Source organism: Cololabis saira, chromosome 7, assembly GCF_033807715.1.
Source record: "Cololabis saira isolate AMF1-May2022 chromosome 7, fColSai1.1, whole genome shotgun sequence".
In the NCBI taxonomy this organism is placed as follows: Eukaryota; Metazoa; Chordata; class Actinopteri; order Beloniformes; family Belonidae; genus Cololabis; species Cololabis saira.
Window position 1 is genome coordinate 46,989,032 of NC_084593.1, and position 22,728 is coordinate 47,011,759.

Consider the following 22,728-nt stretch of genomic DNA (forward strand, 5'->3'; position numbering starts at 1 on the left):
AATGGTACAATATCTGTGGTGCTCACACAGAATTATACAATTTTCCGTGAATATACCACGGAAAATAGTGGTGAGAGGTCGTGGGCATTTCACGGATTTTTGCAGTAATTCCTTACTAAAGAGTGGAGCTCCGACGAGGAGATCCACTCTTTAGTAGGGATTTCATATGGATCAAAACCGTTAATAATCATTATTTTCTCCATATACCTGGCCTTGGCTTCCTTGTTTAAAGCCTGGGAGGGCTAAAGTGACATTGTGCACCAGCTTATATTTCAGTCTGGAATGGTTCTCTACACTTGTCAGTCCAATCAGCTTTAGAAAGTTTAACAGTGCCTTTTTTAAGCTTTACACATTTGTGGTTTTCCACCAAAAATGTGTTAGTGTATGTAATGTTTGGGAACTTCTAGCTGGTCTGTTTTTGAACATCATTGTTGGTGCCAAAAAAATAATTTAATTTGTTGTTTTTTTTGCATGTGAATGATGAAGTGAGCAGGGAACCAGCAGGGGGAGCTGTTGGTCCTGCAGGTGTGTGGCGGAACAGAGACTCCCCCTCCTCTGTGTGTATGTCTGTCTGTGTGTGTGTGTGTGTGTGTGTGTGTGTGTGTGTGTGTGTGTGTGTGTGTGTGTGTGTGTGTGTGTGTGTGTGTGTGTGTGTGTGTGTGTGTGTGTGTGTGTGTGTGTGTGTGTGTGTGTGTGTGTGAGTGCACGCGCCAGTGCATGCCTGCGTGCATGTGTGTGTGATCTCAGCCAGTCCGGCGCCAGCCATGTGAGCCAGTGCTCGCACTTCTGACTGCTGCTTCCTCACTCTGCTGCATGCACTGCTCTGCTCCAGACCTGGTCCAGGAGGAGTTCTGGTTTAGACCTGGTCCAGGAGGAGTTCTGGTCTAGACCTGGTCCAGGAGGAGTTCTGGTCTAGACCTGGTCCAGGAGGAGTTCTGGTTTAGACCTGGTCCAGGAGGAGTTCTAGTTTAGACCTGGTCCAGGAGGAGTTCTGGTTCAAGACCTGGTCCAGAAGGGTTTCTGGTTTAGACCTGGTCCAGGAGGAGTTCTAGTTTAGACCTGGTCCTTGAGCAGTTCTGACTCAGATCTGGTTCAGGAGGAGTTCTGCTTCAGACCCACAGAAGCAGCTGGTGGACTCGGGAGTGTTTTTGGGTCAGTACCAGGACTCAGAGACTGAATCTGGGTCCAGGAGGACTTTGTGGTCAGATCTCGGGTCTGGAGAGAGTTTGAATATCCGGGACACCCTGAGGACGTCTGGATCCGACCTCCAACCTATGTGGATTTCAGAACTGACCAGGTGACTGTGGAGACTTTTAACTGGATTTTGGACTCTGAAACCACAGTTCTGGATCTGGCCCAGAGAGTTCCTGTTTGTGTCAAAGTTCTGGGTTCCGATGAGACCCAGTTTGAGAGGATCTTAGTTTGTGTTCAGCAGCTGCAGACTTCAGTCCGTTTGGAGAGTTTCTGTGTGTCTGGCATGTGTGTGTGTGTGTCTGCTGTGGTGTGTGTGTGTGTTAACACAAGTATGCAGACAGACTGGAGCCGCTCTCAGTTCTGTGCTTCAGTTTGAAAGAAGCTCTGCAGAGGAAAAAGCTGAGTGCACGTGTGTGTGCGTGTGCACGTGAAGGTCCAGTGTGACAGAGGCTCTGCAGGAGGGAAGCGTGCACGCCGGGCCGTGCACACGCCGGGCCGTGCACGCCTGTGATGTGGAGCTCCAGGATGCTGCTGCAGACAGAGAGGAGCCTGTAGACCAGGCGCTGCAGCGTTTGTGATAAAACATTAACAGCTGCTCATTTTTACAGTTCAACTTTTCTTCATAAACACGTCAGCGTTTTTAAACGGAACTTTGGTGGTTTGTAGTCCAGCAGCTCCCCCTGCAGGTCTGGACCTTCGTCTTGTCTAGTCTGCTTCTCGTGTGATTTCTCGACCATTCTGGAGTGTCTTCGTCTCCATGACGACTGAGACATGGTGTCATAAAACCATAAGCAATTGTCACCAGAGACGAATCCTTGGTTGGCAGGTCTCATCTTCCCCAGAGACGAGAGATCACGACTGCTGGACAACACCCCCAAAAACAATTCAAAGATTCCATTGAATGAATCTGAAAAGGATATTCGAACATGAAAAACTCCCCATTGGGGGTTTAATCAAGCTTTTAGCCCGTTAGCTACTTGGGGGCTGTGTCATTCCGGTATTCCAGACTCAGTTGGGTTAAGGTTGATCAATTCAACATCCATAAACTAAATTTTTTGATTGCTGAGTAGCCGGAGCAGGTGGAGTTATTGACAGCATCTGGGTGTGGTCAGGACATCCATTTGCTCAATCGTTCCCTTGTTTTGCTTTAATATTTCAACTAGGGACTGAAAATAGACAAGTGGTAAACATTTTCTTTCATTAATGTATGAAAAAATGTTTATTTGAAAAAATTGTAGGAAAGTGTTGCACACGTCAGCATCGAGCCATTTTTTATGATACCCTGCTTCTGCATTCAAACCAAACTCACGAAGACATTACAGAAACTTTGGAAAGATTTTTAAAAGACCAGCATCTGACCCTTCCCATCTGGAGAGTATAATCCACCGTCTGAAGTTACTCAGCGAGGCTCGTCATCACGGTTCCGTGAAACAAGACTGAAGGTTTGTAAGAACCAGTCAAACTCTTACTGACTTTTCTCTGGTTGTGAAAATCACAGAGGACTTTGAAGGAATTGTGGAATTGTTTGGAGGAAGCTCAGTCACGGTGGTGAAATGAAGAAGCCACTCCCCGTGAGCAGCACCTGGAATAGTTCTGGGAACTCTGAACAGGTACACATGTCTGTCCCCGGCGCCAACAAGAAGTTCAAGAGGAAGTCTCGCGAGCCCAAACGGCTTTTCACGGAAACCATGACGACCTTCCCCGTGGACGTTTCGGACTCTGACTCGGTGGACGACCAACACATGGTGACACGAAACGTCAGCATGCTGGCCCCCCTCCAGAGACAGTTGATGATGTCACAGGAGGTGGTGACCAACAGTAGGGGTGTTCTGTCAGGATTACCAGAGGACGACATGGCTCCAGGGCAGAGCGGCGCCATCGACATGAGGATTGGCATCAACGTTCCTGCCAACGGTGCCAGAGTGTCCCAGTCCCCAGAGTCTCCATCGTCCAACCACGAGATCTCTCACTGGCACCCTTCCATCTCCCAGCCTCTGTCCAGCAGACTCAAGATGGGCCTGCCCTCCACCTTTCCCCTGTCGACATCAGGTAGCGGCGCCTGTTCTCCGGATCACCAGGCGTTCCTGCTGGACCACGGTCTACCAGACCCCAGAGCCTCCCAGTCATCCCAGTGTCTGGAACGCATGGAAGTCCAGCTTTCACCGAAGGTGAGTTTACCAAAGAACACCTACTCCATCCTAGAACACTGTTCAATTCAATTCAATTTTATTTGTATAGCGTCTAATACAACAAAAGTTGTCTCTAGACGCTTTCCAGAGACCCAGAACATGAACATAAACCCCCGAGCAATTATTACATAAACAATGGCAGGTAAAAACTCCCATAGTGGGAGAAAAGCCTTAAGCCAAACAGTGGCAAGAAAAACTCCCCTTTAGGAGGGAAGAAACCTGGACCAGGACCTGGATCATAAGGGGGGACCCTCCTGCCGAGGGCTAGACTGGGGGGTCGGGGACGGGGCAGGTGGAGGCAGCAGCGGGATTACCAGAGGGGGGGGGGACCGCAGGCAGGTGGAAGCAGCAGCGGGATGCCCAGAGGGGGGGGCGCAGGCTCCCGAAGCTCCGGCCTGCAAACATGCACAAAAGAGAAAAAAGGGGGGCCGGCACAAGAAACTACAGGAACGATGGCCAGACTGTTCAGAACCAGTTCTGGTTGTAGATTGGTTATGTTAACCACCAACAAGCATGCTCCACTCCATGTCACTGAGCTCAATGAACCAGATTCTAGTTCTGTGCTTTTTTCGATCCAATTCTGACCAGTAACACTTTTGAACACTTAAAGAACTGGTTTATTTTCCATCTCCACAGATCCGGCTCCTACTTTTATCATTAAGTCTTAGAAGCTGCTCCACACAGATATCACAATATCCTGGTTGGTCACCAGAATCGGCCCTGACAGAACTGCTTCTGAATAAGGTTCAGCAGAGTTTTGCTGCCAGGATTGCAACAGTTCTCCTAGATCTTAAATTGTTCTTTCTTCATGGTGAGCTGTAAGAAAACAAAAACGAGGCTCCAAGTCAGGGATCGGCTCAGACCCAGAGCTGGAACAACTTTGGGGAAGTTTGGAGAAGCCTATTTGAGGCTGAAGTGTTGACCGTACAAAACACCTGAAATTTGCATCAGAGGGACTTCATAATTGTCCCATGTTTGGTCTAAAAGAATTGCTGAATGAATGGAAAAACTCAACTGCAGAGTGAGCACTTATGAGAATAATTTAGTCTAAATGGGTTTGGATCTGGAGTGGTCTTCAGAGGTGGTCGTCAATGTGAGGAGAATTAGTTCCAGGCATGGACACTGTCATAGCAGCAGAACAGATGCATCAGTCTCTGCATGAAGTCACTAAAGATCAAAAGTTACTCCTTGATTTCGTTACCTCCCCTCACTGCCGTGTCCACCCCCTTGCTGTGGTTTTGTTTTCACACTACGTGGTCTGTCTTTACAGTGACAGTTTTGGTGTAAAACCAGTATTTGAACCGCTAGCATAACTGCTGTGTAGCTCTGAGAAACGGCTCTATGGGGCTCTATGGGTCAACGGCTCTATGGCGATCAGGGGTCGGCAACCCGCGGCTCTAGAGCCGCATGCGGCTCATTAGTGCCTCCCTAGTGGCTCCTAGAGCTTTTTCAAAAATATTTGAATTTTTTTTCCTTTTTTCTTCTTTTTTTTTCTTTTTTTTCCTTTTTCTTCTAATCTCAACATTTCGACTTTTTTCTCGACATTTTAACTTTTTTCTCAACATTTCAACTTTTTTCTTGAGATTGTACTTCAACATTAATCTCGACATTTCAACTTTTTTCTCGACATTTCAACTTTTTTCTCGACATTTCGACTTTTTTCTTGAAGTGCATAAGGAAAAAAAAAATGTTCCTCCAGTTGTAACTAATATAGAAACATGCAGCATGTGTTGCCTTAATTCTAAGGCTTATACAAGACTTTTCATTTTTTGCGGCTCCAGACATATTTGTTTTTTGCGTTTTTGGTCCAATATGGCTCTTTCAACATTTTGAGTTGCCGACCCCTGACTAGAGTGTGTGGTCTTGTGGTCCTCTGGTCTCAGGACTCCCCCAGGAAGCGGGCTGGGATTGGTGGCGATGGGCGGGGACATCTTCCAGAGGTCAAAGCCATCCAGCAGACCAGGAGGCTTCTGGCCAACGCCCGGGAGAGGACCCGGGTGCACACCATCAGTGCTGCTTTTGAAGCTCTGAGGAAGCAGGTCAGATCCACAGACAATACACACACATTTCCCTTTCAAATACAACACAACAAAGTTTTACTTCATTTTGAAAACACACTAATTTGAAGTTTCCAGCCAACCTGAGGTTTGTCAAAACCATCATATGTGAGGAACTAACAGTTGGGACCACACATACGATGGAGGTGTTTCCTGAAACCATAGTTGGAAAAAATGTTTGTTAACAGTCATTAAGTTCTGTTGTTGGAACATAAGATCTTTGAAACCTTAATTAATGGATAAATAAAACAAAAAAGAAAACGCTTCAGCATTAAACCAGAATCCGTTAAATGTCTGTGATTTGACATGTTGGAAGGAAATTGCAGATGACTTGTGAGTCATGTGGTTAGAGAATATTACTTATGTATTAATGTCTTGTATTATATGAAAAAGTGCACTGGCGCAGCTTTCAAACACATGCTCATAACATCTGTAAGCCTTAGTTGCTATTGGCTTTTTTCCCAGTGGTGTCTGTCTGAAAACTTTGATGTTATAGACTACTTTTAAACCCAAAGGGACCAACTTTCATGGAGGAACATTCAAACAGACTTAACTATGTCATGGGGTGATATCTAAAGAAATTGAAAAATAAATTTGGTTGGTAATAAGTTTAAAATGGAGGTGAGGGTTTACAGAAGCTTCATCTTACTGTCGTCATGGTTACCGATGACAACATCCAGAATAACTGTTCATGCACCACCTGGGGAAGATTATATTAATTTACTTGAATTGGTTTAACCTGGAAAGACATAACTTCAGATCTACTATACCTAACTCTAGATTAAAGTTGTGACTTTTCATATGGTGCCTAGAAATGAGGAAATAAAATGAAATAGACTCCATTGTCCATCCTTTCTGATTACCTGGAATCAGGATTACAAGTACCCCAGACACATGGATTTGATTTATTTTGTCATAAACTCCATTAAACAGATGTGAGTTCAGGATCTTCCACAGTGTTTTTCTGTGGAGCTTTTTGCTCTCCTATCTGGTAGATCCATCATCAGCTAGCTTCAGCCATGTCACCATTGTCCCTTCTCTGTACATGTCCAAACCATGAACTGTCCTCTGATGATCTCATTTCTAATCCTGTCCATCCGCATCACTCCCAAAGAGAGCATCTTCAGCCCTGTCTCCCCGTCGTTTGTCATTACCACCGTCTCCTTATGACCTTATGACACATCTGACATATCTGTTTTTGAGTTGACCTCCAGTACTTCTACACCTCTGCTCCCTATGACCTCATTACTCTCCCATCCGTTTGATTAACATACACCTGCCTTACTACGAGACACAGATCCTTGTTTCATAGAGTTCTGTTTCATAAACGACCATGTAAACAACCACGTAGACGACCACGTAGACGACCACATAGACGACCACGTAAAGACCACGTAAAGACCACGTAGACGACCACGTAAACGACCACGTAGACGACCACGTAAACGACCACGTAGACGACCACGTAGACGACCACGTAAAGACCACGTAAAGACCACGTAGACGACCACGTAAACGACCACGTAAATGACCACATAGACGACCACATAAACCACCACGTAGACGACCACGTAGACGACCACGTAGACGACCACGTAAACGACCACGTAGACTACCATGTAAAGACCATGTAGACGACCACGTAGACGCCCACGTAAAGACCACGTAAAGACCACATAGACGACCACATAGACGACCACGTAAACGACCACGTAGACAACCACATAAACCATCACGTAGATGACCACGTAGACTACCACGTAAAGACCACGTAAAGACCACGTAGACGACCACGTAAACGACCACGTAAAGACCACGTAGACAACCACGTAAAGACCACGTAGACTACCACATAGACGACCACGTAAACGACCACGTAAACGACCACGTAGACGACCACGTAGACGACCACGTAGACTACCACATAGACGACCACGTAAACGACCACGTAGACGACCACGTAGACGACCACGTACACTACCACATAGACGACCACGTAAACGACCACATAGACGACCACGTAGACGACCACGTACACTACCACATAGACGACCACGTAAACGACCACATAGACGACCACATAGACGACCACATAAACGACCACATAGACGACCACGTAAATGACCACATAGACGACCACGTAAAGGACCACATAGACGACCACGTAAATGACCACATAGACGACCACGTAGACGACCACGTAGACGACCACGTAGACGACCACATAAACGACCACATAGACGACCACGTAAATGACCACATAGACGACCACATAGACGACCACGTAGACGACCACGTAGACGACCACATAAACGACCACATAGACGACCACGTAAATGACCACATAGACGACCACATAGACGACCACGTAAAGGACCACATAGACGACCACGTAAATGACCACATAGACGACCACGTAGACGACCACGTAGACGACCACGTAGACGACCACGTAAACCACCACGTAGACGACCACGTAGACGACCACGTAAACGACCACGTAGACGACCACATAGACGACCACGTAGACGACCACGTAAAGACCACGTAGACGACCACGTAAACGACCACGTAGACGACCACATAGACGACCACGTAGACGACCACGTAAAGACCACGTAGACGACCACGTAAAGACCACGTAGACAACCACGTAGACGACCACGTAGACGACCACGTAAACCACCACGTAGACGACCACGTAAATGACCACATAAACGACCACGTAGACGACCACGTAGACGACCACGTAAACCACCACGTAGACGACCACGTAAACGACCACATAGACGACCACGTAGACGACCACGTAGACGACCACGTAGACGACCACATAAACGACCACATAGACGACCACGTAAATGACCACATAGACGACCACGTAGACGACCACGTAAACGACCACATAGACGACCACATAGACGACCACATAGACGACCACGTAAAGGACCACATAGACGACCACGTAAATGACCACATAGACGACCACGTAGACGACCACGTAGACGACCACGTAGACGACCACGTAAACCACCACGTAGACGACCACGTAGACGACCACGTAAACGACCACGTAGACGACCACATAGACGACCACGTAGACGACCACGTAAAGACCACGTAGACGACCACGTAAACGACCACGTAGACGACCACATAGACGACCACGTAGACGACCACGTAAAGACCACGTAGACGACCACGTAAAGACCACGTAGACGACCACGTAGACGACCACGTAGACGACCACGTAAACCACCACGTAGACGACCACGTAAATGACCACATAAACGACCACGTAGACGACCACGTAGACGACCACGTAAACCACCACGTAGACGACCACGTAGACGACCACGTAGACGACCACATAGACGACCACGTAAACGACCACGTAAACGACCACGTAGACGACCACGTAGACGACCACGTAGGCGACCACGTAAAGACCACGTAAAGACCACGTAGACGACCACGTAAAGACCACGTAAAGACCACGTAGACGACCACGTAAACGACCACGTAAATGACCACATAGACGACCACATAAACCACCACGTAGACGACCACGTAGACGACCACGTAGACGACCACGTAAACGACCACGTAGACTACCATGTAAAGACCACGTAGACGCCCACGTAAAGACCACGTAAAGACCACGTAGACGACCACGTAAACGACCACGTAAATGACCACATAGACGACCACGTAAACGACCACGTAGACAACCACATAAACCATCACGTAGATGACCACGTAGACTACCACGTAAAGACCACGTAAAGACCACGTAGACAACCACGTAAAGACCACGTAAAGACCACGTAGACTACCACATAGACGACCACGTAAACGACCACGTAAACGACCACGTAGACGACCACGTAGACGACCACGTAGACTACCACATAGACGACCACGTAAACGACCACGTAGACGACCACGTAGACGACCACGTAGACTACCACATAGACGACCACGTAAACGACCACATAGACGACCACATAGACGACCACGTAGACGACCACGTAAACGACCACGTAGACGACCACGTAAAGGACCACATAGACGACCACGTAGACGACCACATAGACGACCACGTAGACGACCACGTAGACGACCACGTAAAGACCACGTAGACGACCACGTAAACGACCACGTAGACGACCACATAGACGACCACGTAAAGACCACGTAAAGACCACGTAGACGACCACGTAAAGACCACGTAAAGACCACGTAGACGACCACGTAAAGACCACGTAAAGACCACGTAGACGACCACGTAAACGACCACGTAAATGACCACATAGACGACCACATAAACCACCACGTAGACGACCACGTAGACGACCACGTAGACGACCATGTAAACGACCACGTAGACTACCATGTAAAGACCACGTAGACGCCCACGTAAAGACCACGTAAAGACCACGTAGACGACCACGTAAACGACCACGTAAATGACCACATAGACAACCACGTAAACGACCACGTAGACAACCACATAAACCATCACGTAGATGACCACGTAGACTACCACGTAAAGACCACGTAAAGACCACGTAGACAACCACGTAAAGACCACGTAAAGACCACGTAGACTACCACATAGACGACCACGTAAACGACCACGTAAACGACCACGTAGACGACCACGTAGACGACCACGTAGACTACCACATAGACGACCACGTAAACGACCACGTAGACGACCACGTAGACGACCACGTAGACTACCACATAGACGACCACGTAAACGACCACATAGACGACCACATAGACGACCACGTAGACGACCACGTAAACGACCACGTAGACGACCACGTAAAGGACCACATAGATGACCACGTAGACGACCACATAGACGACCACGTAGACGACCACGTAGACGACCACGTAAAGACCACGTAGACGACCACGTAAACGACCACGTAGACGACCACATAGACGACCACGTAGACGACCACGTAAAGACCACGTAGACGACCACGTAGACGACCACGTAGACGACCACGTAGACGACCACGTAAAGACCACGTAGACGACCACGTAGACGACCACGTAGACGACCACGTAGACGACCACGTAAACCACCACGTAGACGACCACGTAAACGACCACGTAGACGACCACGTAGACGACCACATAGACAACCACGTAAACGACCACGTAGACGACCACGTAGACGACCACGTAGACGACCACGTAGACGACCACGTAGACGACCACGTAGACGACCGCGTAAAGACCACGTAGACGACCACGTAGACGACCACGTAAAGACCACGTAGACGACCACATAAACAACAACGTAGACGACCACGTAGACGACCACGTAAAGACCACGTAGACGACCACATAAACGACAACGTAGACGACCACGTAGACGACCACGTAAAGACCACGTAGACGATCACGTAGACGACCACGTAGACGACCACGTAAACGACCACATAAACGACCACGTAGACGACCACGTAGACGTCTACGTAGACGACCACGTAGACGTCTACGTAGACGACCACATAAACGACCACGTAGACGACCACGTAGACGACCACGTATATGACCACGTAGACGATCACGTAGACGACCACGTAGACGACCACGTAGACGACCACGTAGACGACCACGTAGACGACCACGTAGACGACCACGTAGACGACCACGTAAACGACCACGTAGACGACCACGTAGACGACCACGTATATGACCACGTAGACGACCACGTAGACGACCACGTAAACGACCACGTAGACGACCACGTAAACGACCACGTAGACGACCACGTAGACGACCACGTAGACGACCACGTAGACGACCACGTAAACGACCACGTAGACGACCACGTAAACGACCACGTAGACTACCACGTAAACGACCACGTAGACGACCACGTAGACGACCACGTAAACGACCACGTAGACGACCACGTAGACGACCACGTAGACGACCACGTAGACGATCACGTAGACGATCACGTAGACGACCACGTAGACGACCACTTAGACGACCACGTATATGACCACGTAGACGATCACGTAGACGACCACGTAAACGACCACGTAGACGACCGCGTAGACGACCACGTATATGACCACGTAGACGACCACGTAGACGACCACGTAAACGACCACGTATATGACCACGTAAACGACCACGTAGACGACCACGTAGACGACCACGTAGACGACCACATAAACGACCACGTAGACGACCACGTAAACGACCACGTAGACGACCACATAAACGACCACGTAGACGACCACGTAAACGACCACGTAGACGACCACGTAAACGACCACGTAAACGACCACGTAGACGACCACATAAACGACCACGTAGACGACCACGTAAACGACCACGTAGACGACCACGTAGACGACCACGTAGACTACCACTACTCTGTCCTGTAGTCTTGTCAACTGTTTCTAGCTTGTCTGGGTTTATGTGGACTGTTTCAATGGTCTCCATGACAACTGCTCCACACCTCCTCCTCATTGATCCAGAGATGCTACCATGGTCCTCCTGCTGGACTTCCTGTAACACAGAACAAAATCAGTATTCTGCTCACAAATCAATTCATTTAACAACATCTCCACAGGACGGTAGAATATACATTCAACTGCTTTTAAATTTGCCATTTACTGTTAAAAGGTCTTGCAGATTGGATTAATCTAATCTGCATGTTGGAATGGTGGTGGCTGGTCTCCTGGTTTCCTTCCTGAAAAATCAGGCTCATGGGGGCTGATGGAGCTCACCGTGCTTGTTTCCTTTCTTCTCCAGGTTCCGTGTTACTCATACGGGCAGAAGCTCTCCAAGCTGGCGATTCTGCGCATTGCCTGCAACTACATCTTGTCTCTGGCTCAGCTGGCAGAGCTGGACTATAGCCCAGACCATGGCAGCGTCAGCTTCTCCCAGTGTGTGGACCAGTGTACCAGGACCCTGCAGGCCGAGGGCCGTAGCAAGAAGAGAAAGGTCAGGCTCCCTCCGCCATCCCATACAACAGCAAAGACACAAACACACGCCCAGGCTGCTGCTTATGACACGCTTTCATCATGCAAACATTCAAAGTTCTTCCTGGCCGCTACACAACCAAGCTGTGTGCTTTAAAACGCTCCCACCCCCATGTGGGATTCAACTGGCCTGCACTTACTCTGTAACGCAATTTGATTGGCTGAGGCAACATAGGTTCCATCCAAAGATGAAAACCAACTTCAGATGGAACCTATGCTGCCACTGCTACTGACACAACTCACAATTCATTCAATTCAATTCAATTTTATTTACATAGCGTCTATTACAACAGAAGTTGTCTCTAGGATCTTTCCAGAGACTCAGAAAATGACCCCTGAGCAATTATTACATCAACAAAACATAAATAATGGCAGGTAAAAACTCCCCTAGTGGGAGAAAAACCTTAAGCCAAACAGTGGCAAGAAAAACTCCCCTTTAGGAGGGAAGAAACCTGGACCAGGACCTGGATCATAAGGGGGTAGAAACCTGGACCAGGACCTGGATCATAAGGGGGTAGAAACCTGGACCAGGACCTGGATCATAAGGGGGTAGAAACCTGGACCAGGACCTGGATCATAAGGGGGGGGGGATCCTGCGTATTAACCTACTGATATGAGCCTGCCCCTCAAACACAGGTGACCCAATAACTGTAGGTAGATGATGGTTGAGCTGAAGTTATCTCTTTGCAGATCAAACTAATTGAACGTAAATTAATTCAATATTCCCCAGATGAACATTATTGATCCTGGATCCTGTTGTCATGTGTAACCATGGCAACAGTAAGATGAGGATTCTGTAAGCCTATACTTCCAAATAAACTTTATTACCAACCACATCTATTTTTACATTTCCTCCATGACATATTTAAATCGGTTGGAATGTTTCTTAATGAAAGTGGGCCTCTTTTGTGTCCCATATGTGTCTTAAACATTTTTGTACAAGGTTTTCACAGTTGCCATTGTAAAACTTGGGGGGACAGAGCTTACTCAACTCAGTTTGGTAACGCTTTATATGGCCCAGTCCCAGTCCAACTGACAGCATGCTTCCAGCCAGTGTGTGTAAGAAAAGTGTCAGAAAGAGCGCCTCCTGGTGGTTAGATATGACTTAAACACCTCCCTGACGGGGCGCAGGACAACGAATCTGTTTGAAATAAAGGGCCTTCTCTAACCTAGTTGGATTAAATGCTGCCAAAGTGAGGAGCATTTATAGTTTCCTGTTGGGCCTTCAGTCTGGTTCATTTCCAGGAAGTTGAGCATTTTTGGGGATGACCCTAGATTCAGGTTGCTTTCCCAGTCTTGGTTCTTGTGTTCTTCAATGGTGGAACAGGTTACTTGTGGAAACAAGAACAGTGTCCTTCCTCTCCACGTTTAAGAAAGTGTTGAAAACTGTTCTCTATCAAGAACACCTTCTGTTGTGGTCTGCCCTCTCTCCTCAACCTCCTAAACTGCTCTTGAATGTATTTTAACTGCACTTGTTTACATTATTATGTATCGGCACCGACTTTGTGATCTACTATGTTACTGTAGCTTGCTTGCATCCCTCTGTTGTAAGTTGTTTTGGATAAAGGTGCCTGCTAAATGTAGTGTAATGTAGTGTTGGGTGTCCGGTGTATGAATCAAGCAGTAAGCTACCCATCAAACTGCTCACTGTTGAGATCTGTGAGCAACAACATCACCGCATCAAGGTCTGGCAACCATTCAAAGACTTGTGAAGAATGCTGTTTGGAGGTCCAGCCTGGTGTTTGTGCTCCAAAGAGAATCAACCTCCTTCTCTGCTTCTGACTGGGATTGGAGATGGAGAGACCTCTGACAGATCCAGGAAGGTTCTGGTCCATCATAAAAATAGCCTTTGGTCAGGAAAGTGGGAGTGTTTCTTTGGTTTGTTTCACCTATCACATTCCCCTGCGGCGAGGCTCCCCATTCAGGATCTGTCTGAAGATCCAGACCTGCATAAACCCTTCTGTTATGCCCCCCACAGATTTCTGAATGCTGGTTCCAATGAAGGATTGTATTAGTTCTGGCCGACTCCTTGTTGGTATGAGTTGACTCCATCCAACCCCAGTTATTCTATCTTAGATTAGCTCACGTTGGCCTATGGTGCTAATGTATGTGGCCCATGTAACATGACTGCTCCTGCCTGGGTGCTCTCTCCAAGTCAGGAGGGAGGTTCTCCCTCAAGGGAAGCAGTTTACATATCTCAAGATCTTGTTCATGAGGGAGCGAAGAGTGGAGGAGATCTACGGGTGGATCAGCATCGGCAGTAATGTGGACTCTGAACTGGTCTGGTCATCGCAAAGACTGTCTACTGGTGGATCTACATTCCTACCCCTCACCTATGGAACTGTGGGTAGTGATTGAAAAAAAACACATGGAGGATACAAATGGCTGAGATGAGTTTCCTTTGCATGCTGGCTGGACGCTCCCTGAGAGCTCAGATATACTTGCTGTTTGTGCTTGCGTTCGCTTCCGTTCGAGTGCACCACCAACTGCAACGTTGCTTGCGTAGTGCGCGAGGACGCTTTCCAGAGACCCAGAACATGAACATAAACATAAACATAAACCCCCGAACAATTATTACATAAACAATGGCAGGTAAAAACTCCCCTAGTGGGAGAAAAGCCTTAAGCCAAACAGTGGCAAGAAAAACTCCCCTTTAGGAGGGAAGAAACCTTGAGCAACAAACAAGTTACCATGACACCATTGGATGATGTAGGAGATTCTAACATTGCTTTGGCTGCGATCTCAGCAAAGGAAACGGCGCCAGCGACACCAGCTGGTATCAGACCAGGACCAGCTGGTATCAGACCAGCTGGTCCCGGTACCGGCTGGTCCTGGTCTGATACCGGCTGGTCCTGGTCTGATACCAGCTAGTATCAGACCGGGACCAGCTGGTATCAGACCAGGACCAGCTGGTCTGATACCAGCTGGTCCTGGTCTGATACCAGCTGGTGTCGCTGGCGCCGTTTCCTTTGCTGAGATCGCAGCCAAAGCAGACCAGGACCAGCCGGTATCAGACCAGGACCAGCGCCACTCATGGCCAGAGCCAGAACTGCAGGTCGCTATGCGTTCAGTGTCTTTTTGAGAACGTGCACGTTGACGTGTCAAATGAAGGCAGGATACGCGTGGCGGCCATGATGGTACGCGGTCTGAACTGAGAGTATATCTGAGCTCTAAGAGATAGGAGAAGTTCAGACCAGGAGTAGAGTCCCTGGTCCTCCACATCAGAAGAACTAGTGGAGGTGGTTGATCTGGGGAGGATATCTCCTGGATGCTTCCCTGGGAAGGTCTTTCAGGCATGTCCATGCATCAGGAGGAGTCCCAGAGCCAGGACCGTTGGAGAGATCCTATCCCTCAGCCTGTCTGGGAGGGAGGGAGCCTCTGGTCTGGACCTCTGCTTACATGCTGCCCACATGACCTGAATCTAGAGGAGAGGAAGTTTGTCTGATGCTACGACTCCCCACTTAGAAGATTTCATAGTATTCACACAAAAAACAAGACCTTATTAAAGCAGCACAATGTAACTTTCAGTTTTTATTGAGTTTGGCGGCTCCTTTGGACAAAAGCGGCAGTGCTTTACCAGTAGTGTGGCAGGGTTCCTACCATGCTCCTCAAAGTTACATAGTGCCAGTGAAGGCGATACAGACCCCTCAGACCATGACAGAGGTTCATTAAACCTGTTGGAAGTTGATGTTCCATCACAATGATGATGATGAAATATTAGATTAAGGTGGAAAAGTTACATTGTGGTCATTAAATTTTGAACAACAAGTTGTTCTAAACTCTATAAAACCAAGTGTTTTTGATCCAAACTCAGAGGGATGATTCCTCTGGACACGTGAACGCTGATCTGAGCATGAACATAGATGAAAACATGTCAGACAGTCAGCTATGCACACCAGCATTTCCCTGGTGTGTGTGTGTGTGTGTGTGTGTGTGTGTGTGTGTGTGTGTGTGTGTGTGTGTGTGTGTGTGTGTGTGTGTGTGTGTGTGTGTGTGTGTGTGTGTGGTTTCAGCTGGCGTGTTTCTCTCTGCCCTCTAACCTTCATGGCGCCAGCTCCGTTTCCTCCACTCTAAACATCTGGTGTCTGACACACACATGCACAGCACGCACACATGCACGCATACACACACACACACACACACATGCACACACATACGCACACACACATGCACGCACACAGCCATCTGCTCTGCAGTGACAGGAGGAGGAAGAACCCAGTCATCCTCTGGCTGTCAGACAGCAGCAGCTGTGGAGGGCTCTGAGCCTGTGTGTGTGTGTGTGTGTGTGTGTGTGTGTGTGTGTGTGTGTGTGTGTGTGTGTGTGTGTGTGAGGGAGAGAGAGTTATTTTCTCACAGCCTCTGAGTTTGGAGAGCAGCAGTAGTTCAGATTTACTAACACTAACCAGACTGCAGAAAGATCCAGTGTTCCATTTTATTTTACGTCTTCAGACTGCAGTCAACTGAAAACAAACTTTGTTGTTTCATCCACTGTGAACTTTTTAATTTCACCAAAACTACTGTATCGAACCAAAACTACAGAGAGGAATCTTGATTCAAATCAAATAGCAACAAAAGGAAAGCCTGGAATCAAAGGATCTGAGTGTTCAATGAAACGTAGATTGGACTTGATCTGGGATTTGAACTGAAACAAATGGTTACAGTTTATCATTAATGAGATGAAATCCTATTTAGTTGTTGTGACATCGCTGATTTGAATGAATTGTAACATTTGACAGAAACTGCAGCTACACTTTCTTTTAGAACTGAAGTATTTGTAAAAGATAGCAAGAAAGAGAATACAACTGATCTGGTTCACAAGGACTTTAACTGGTCTGTGTTGGTTCACTCATACTTCAACCAATCTGTGTAGGTCCAAAATACTTCAAATGATCTAGGAAAGTCCAGTAGGACTTCAAATGTATATGTGTACATTTACTAGTACAACAACTCATCTGTGTAGGTTCACAAGTACTTAAAATGAGCTGTTTAGGTTCACTAGCAGGGACAGCAATGAACACATGAATTTAAATCCAATCCACTGCTTTTCATCTGGGCGGTTTGAGGCCGAGTGTGACGCGGCAGGGATGAGAATCAGCACCTCCAAGACCGAGGCCATGGTTCTCCACCGGGGGGGGGGGGGGGGGGGGGGGGGGGGATGGATGGATGGATGGATGGATGGATGGATGGATGGATGGATGGATGGATGGATGGATGGATGGATGGATGGATGGATGCTCTTCATCTGCACCAGAAAGCCTGAATCTCCTCCAAACCGATCTTGAACCCTGAACTGTTTTAAACCACCGTAAACCATCTTAAACTGTCCTGGACAGTTCCGTTACAATAACAGTAAACCTGTGTGAATGACCTGTTGTACTTCAGACCCCACGGATCAGTTGCCATACTAGAGATTCTACAATCATCTTTTGAATTAATGACTGAAATACTTATTTATATTGAAAAATTGTAAAAACATAGTATTTTAGTGATCATTCATGTATATGTGTGAGAGGCTACTTTTGATCTCTAGTTACATTTGGAGGTTGATGTTAATAATTTAGAAGCAGCAGAAACATAATCAAAGACAAAAACAACTCTTCATACTAGTGAACCTTCACAGTTCACTAGTACTTCCACTGGTCTGTAATGGTCCACTGGTATGACAGTAAGCTGGGTTGTGCTGCCCTCAAGTGGCCAAACCAGTCAATTACAAGCGGAGTTACATAGAGTTTATGAAAGCAGGTTCCAGTTGAGAGATCAGAGCCACATCTGGAAAGATGTTGATCTGAACACCACCCTTACTTCCTCCCCATTTTAGGAGAGAAAAACAGTTGCTTATCAAACTGTCTTTGCACGTATTTGGTTAATACCAGAGGTGGGTAGAGGAGCCAAAAATTGTACTCAAGTAAAAGTACTGTTACTTCAGAATAATATGACTCAAGTAGAAGTAAAAAGTATTCATCCAAATAATGACTTGAGTAAAAGTAAAAAAGTACTTGGTGAAAAAACTACTCAAGTACTGAGTAACTGTTGAGTAACGTCTGATTTATTTTTTTAACACAACCATTCAAACAGACAAAAGTACAAAATAATCATATTCAGGCAAATTAAATCAATAAAATTAATTAAAATTAATAAAAGATAGCTTAAATTAAAATAATCTTAATGTAAATTCAAGTACTTTAATAAATAATAAAATAAATAAAATAATAACAGAATAAAAAAATAAATTAAGCACAAATAGCACAAAATTTCCAGCCTTTGTACTTTTCTTTTTTAACCAGCAGAACTAGAACAAACATGAACTCATAGAAACTCTGTGTGTGTTTGAGTCTGTGTAAATGTGACAAAACATGCAAAAACAAACATTTATCCCAAAGAATCACCAGTGATGTCATGAGATTGACGCGTACGTGGATAAAAGGGATAAAAGAAAAGTAACAGCTCAACGTAGCCTAATGTAGCGGAGTAAGAGGAACAGTTTCTTCTTCACAAATCTACTCAAGTAAAAGTAAAAAGTATAGTGATTCAAAACTACTCCTAAAAGTACAACATTTCCCAAAACGTACTCAAGTAAATGTAACTTGTTACTACCAGCTCTGGTTAGCGCTACAACAAATCAGAGCAATAAACAAGGTGACATATTCAGAGTGACGGAAATTAGTAAATGTGAGAGCGGGTTGTGTAAAAGAGTAAATCAAACTTTTGCTGTAGCAAAACAACAAATACATCTACCTTACAAAGGAATACTTTAAGTGCCCTCTTCTGTTCAATTTGCAAAGCAAAAGTCTTAACCTTTAATTGTTGATTCAAACAGCCGTTAATCCTGCAGCATCTGTGTACATCCAGATCCCGTCATCACTCCGTCATGACTATGTTACACCTGACTTTCTCTACAAGGATAGGCTGATTTCATTGGCTCCCCAAGACGTTTGGGCATATTGTATGAACTCCAATGGATGGCAGCCAGATGGACCTGCAATGCAAATGTAAATTTGCTGGCGTCTAGATTTCTAGACTAGATTCCTGGACAAATTGTTTACTGCTGTGTTGCACGTACTGAGGAGCACACGCCTAGATCATTCACAGATGGATGAAAATAATCTGGAGATACAAAAGTATCTCATGTTACCAATGGTGTTCAGCAGGGAGGGATTTTGTCACTGGTCCTGTTTAATATTTATATGGAGGACCTTTCTGTGCAGTTGAATAAGTGTGGAACAGGTTGCATGATAATATAAAGAATACAAAGAAGACTAATGTGATGATTGTCCGTAGCCGGGGAGATAGAAAGTTAGCTTTTCCTGACTTCTTTCTGGCAGACTCTGCCCTCACCGAGTGTGAAGAGGTGAAATACCTCGGTCATTTTCAATTCAATTCAATTACATTTTATTTATATAGCGTCTAATACAACAGAAGTTGTCTCTAGACGCTTTCCAGAGACCCAGAACATGAACATGAACATAAACATAAACATAAACCCCCGAGCAATTATTACATAAACAATGGCAGGTAAAAACTCCCCTAGTGGGAGAAAAACCTTAAGCCAAACAGTGGCAAGGAAAACTCCCCTTTAGGAGGGAAGAAACCTGGACCAGGACCTGGATCATAAGGGGATAGAAACCTGGACCAGGACCTGGATCATAAGGGGGTAGAAACCTGGACCAGGACCTGGATCATAAGGGAGGTAGAAACCTGGACTAGGACCTGGATCATAAGGGGGGACCCTCCTGCCGAGGGCCAGACTGGGGGGTCGGGGACATCAGCAGCACACAGCAGGCAGGTGGAAGCAGCAACGGGATGACCGGGGGGGGATGGGGGTATGGTTGGGAGGTGGTTGGGGGGGGGGCGCAGACCAGCACGCAGCTCCCGAGGCTCCAGCCTGCAAACATGCACAAAAGAGAAAAAAGGGGGACCAGCACAAGAAACTACAGGAACGATGGACAAAAATGATAGCTATGAGATATTTATAATAAATAAAAATGGAAATGGAGAAGAGAGGCAGGGAAGAGGAGAGGAGAAGAAGGGTGATGTTCACCGCCCAGCGGATCATGTCGGTCCCCCCTGCAGCATAAGCCTATAGCAGCATATCTACCACCAAGCTATGTTTGAGGCTAACTATTATAGTCTTGTTCTATAGCTATATAATTCTATTTTATGACTAATGATATCTCTGATGACAGAGATAATAACAGAGTGTGTCGAAGGATGTATGCCCAAGCTAATATGCTGCTGCGCAAATTCAGCATGTGCTCGGTGGATGTTAAAATGTCTTTTTTTAAGACATATTGTACATCCCTTTACACTGGCCACTTGTGGTGTCGGTACAAGAAAAGCAGCATGCAGATGCTAAACTGTGGCTTATAATGACTGCATGAGGCTGCTTCTTAAAGTCCCAAGGAGCTGTAGTGCCATCTGTTTGCTAGTGTTGGAGTACCAACCTGTGCTGCTGTGCTACAGAATTTGATGCATACATTTATATGTAGAGTATCTAACTCTTTAAATAGCATTATCACCTGCTTAACAAATCCTGCACTCAGCTCAGTCAGGTTCACATCTACGTTGTGGAACCGCTGGCGTTCATGTCTCTACACCTGACACTGTTTTCTTTTTGTGTCACTGTTGTTTTTAGGTCTTCTGTATTGTGGTTGTTGTTGTCTTTTATATCGTACGACGGAGTATTAGGGCCAAACTAAGACAAAAAAAAAAGGAAATTACGAGAATAAAGTCGTAAAATTACGAGAATAAAGTCATAATGTTGCGAGAATAAAGTCGTAATAGAATAAAGTCGTAATATTATGAGAATAAAGTCGTAATATTACGAGAATAAAGATGTAATATTACGAGAATAAAGTCGTAATTTATGAGAATAAAGTAATAATTTATGAGAATAAAGTCGTAATATTATGAGAATATCATTTATGAGAACTCTAACAGGAAGAGCATCTTCTCCCTGTGTAAAAATGAGGAATATTGAGCATCTTACAAGAATATTTGTCTTATTTCTAGTTAAAATGTCTCATTTTAGTAAAGAAATCTCATTACACTTAAAACAAGACTCATCACTGGAAAAAACAACAATTTTCACCTGTTTCAAGTAGATTTTCACTTGAAATAAGTAGAAAAATCTGCCAGTGGAACAAGATTTTTTTGCTTGTAATGAGAAGATAAATCTTGTTCCACTGGCAGATTTTTCTACTTATTTCAAGTGAAAATTTACTTGAAACAGGTGAAAATTGTCAAATAAGTTATTTTTCTGGTGTTATTTTTCTGGTGATGACTCTAAATGTTGAAATAGCAGTAAAACCACATTCATTGATGAAATGACATAAGGGATGGAAAGGAGGGATGGCAGTTTTACAGGGGGGATGATTTTAACCGTATTTATTTCAGGGGGATGATTTGGACCGTTTTTATTTCAGGGGGGATGCCGTCCCCCCTCATCCCCCTAAACTCCAGTACTGGTTATTACCAGATCCATCAGGCTCAAAGGGTTACAGTTGTTCTTCTGTGATAGAAGGCCACACACCCGTTTATACTAACGGCCTATAGAAGTGTTCAGGTCCTGGGTGTCCTCTGGATCAGCTCCAGGCTCAGAACCAGTACCGTGGAGCTCCAGTACCGTGGAGCTCCAGTACCGTGGAGCTCCAGTACCGTGGAGCTCCAGTACCGTGGAGCTCCAGTACCGTGGAGCTCCAGTACCGTGGAGCTCCAGTACCGTGGAGCTCCAGTACCGTGGAGCTCCAGTACCGGTCAGCTCTGTAGTTCCTCTGCTCAGTCTGGACTGTGTGTGTTTCAGGAGTGAAGCTGGCAGCAGATACAGACCTGGAACCATGAGGAGCAGGACCCGGAGGAGGTGGATGGACAGATCCAGGAGCATCGTAGATCCATGTGGTCCAGCAATAAAGAGAGCAGAACCATGAACCTGCTCGGACTTCAAGTGTGAGGAAACTCCACGTGGAACCAGGGCCGGCCTCCAAACTCTGGACCTTTGGTTAAATCAGGTCTCTGCTGTCCTGGTTCAACCCAAACAATACCTGGAAGCATTTCCCCCACCAGATCACACGTTGGAGTTGGTGTTTGTCAGATCTATGTGGACGGTTCAGTCTGCTGCAGGACTGTTGAAATACACAAAGTACAATGTGTGGAAACTCATTTTCAGAAAATTGTCATGAAATATTCTGAATTAAATCAACAAAAACTGTGAAATAAAGATACTAACACAGCCCACTAACATTGATAATTACTGCTGTTGTGTTAATG

General features: G+C 46.1%; 1 protein-coding gene across 1 annotated transcript; it reads left to right on the forward strand.

Moving 5' to 3' along the window:
• The first annotated feature begins 820 nt into the window (after positions 1-820).
• atoh8 (atonal bHLH transcription factor 8) lies at positions 821-22,691 on the forward strand. Its single transcript, XM_061725978.1, has 4 exons — positions 821-3,362; positions 5,267-5,422; positions 12,236-12,427; positions 22,265-22,691. The coding sequence occupies exons 1-4, from the start codon at positions 2,748-2,750 to the stop codon at positions 22,268-22,270; spliced, it is 969 nt and encodes a 322-aa protein (XP_061581962.1). The 5' UTR covers positions 821-2,747; the 3' UTR covers positions 22,271-22,691.
• The last annotated feature ends 37 nt before the right edge of the window (positions 22,692-22,728 follow it).

Coding starts and splice junctions, on each gene's coding strand:
- atoh8 (XM_061725978.1), top strand. CDS start 2,748: ATGAAGAAGCCACTCCCCGTGAGCAGCACCTGGAATAGTTCTGGGAAC. Junction 3,363..5,266: donor AAGTCCAGCTTTCACCGAAG/GTGAGTTTACCA, acceptor CTCTGGTCTCAG/GACTCCCCCAGGAAGCGGGC. Junction 5,423..12,235: donor TTGAAGCTCTGAGGAAGCAG/GTCAGATCCACA, acceptor TTTCTTCTCCAG/GTTCCGTGTTACTCATACGG.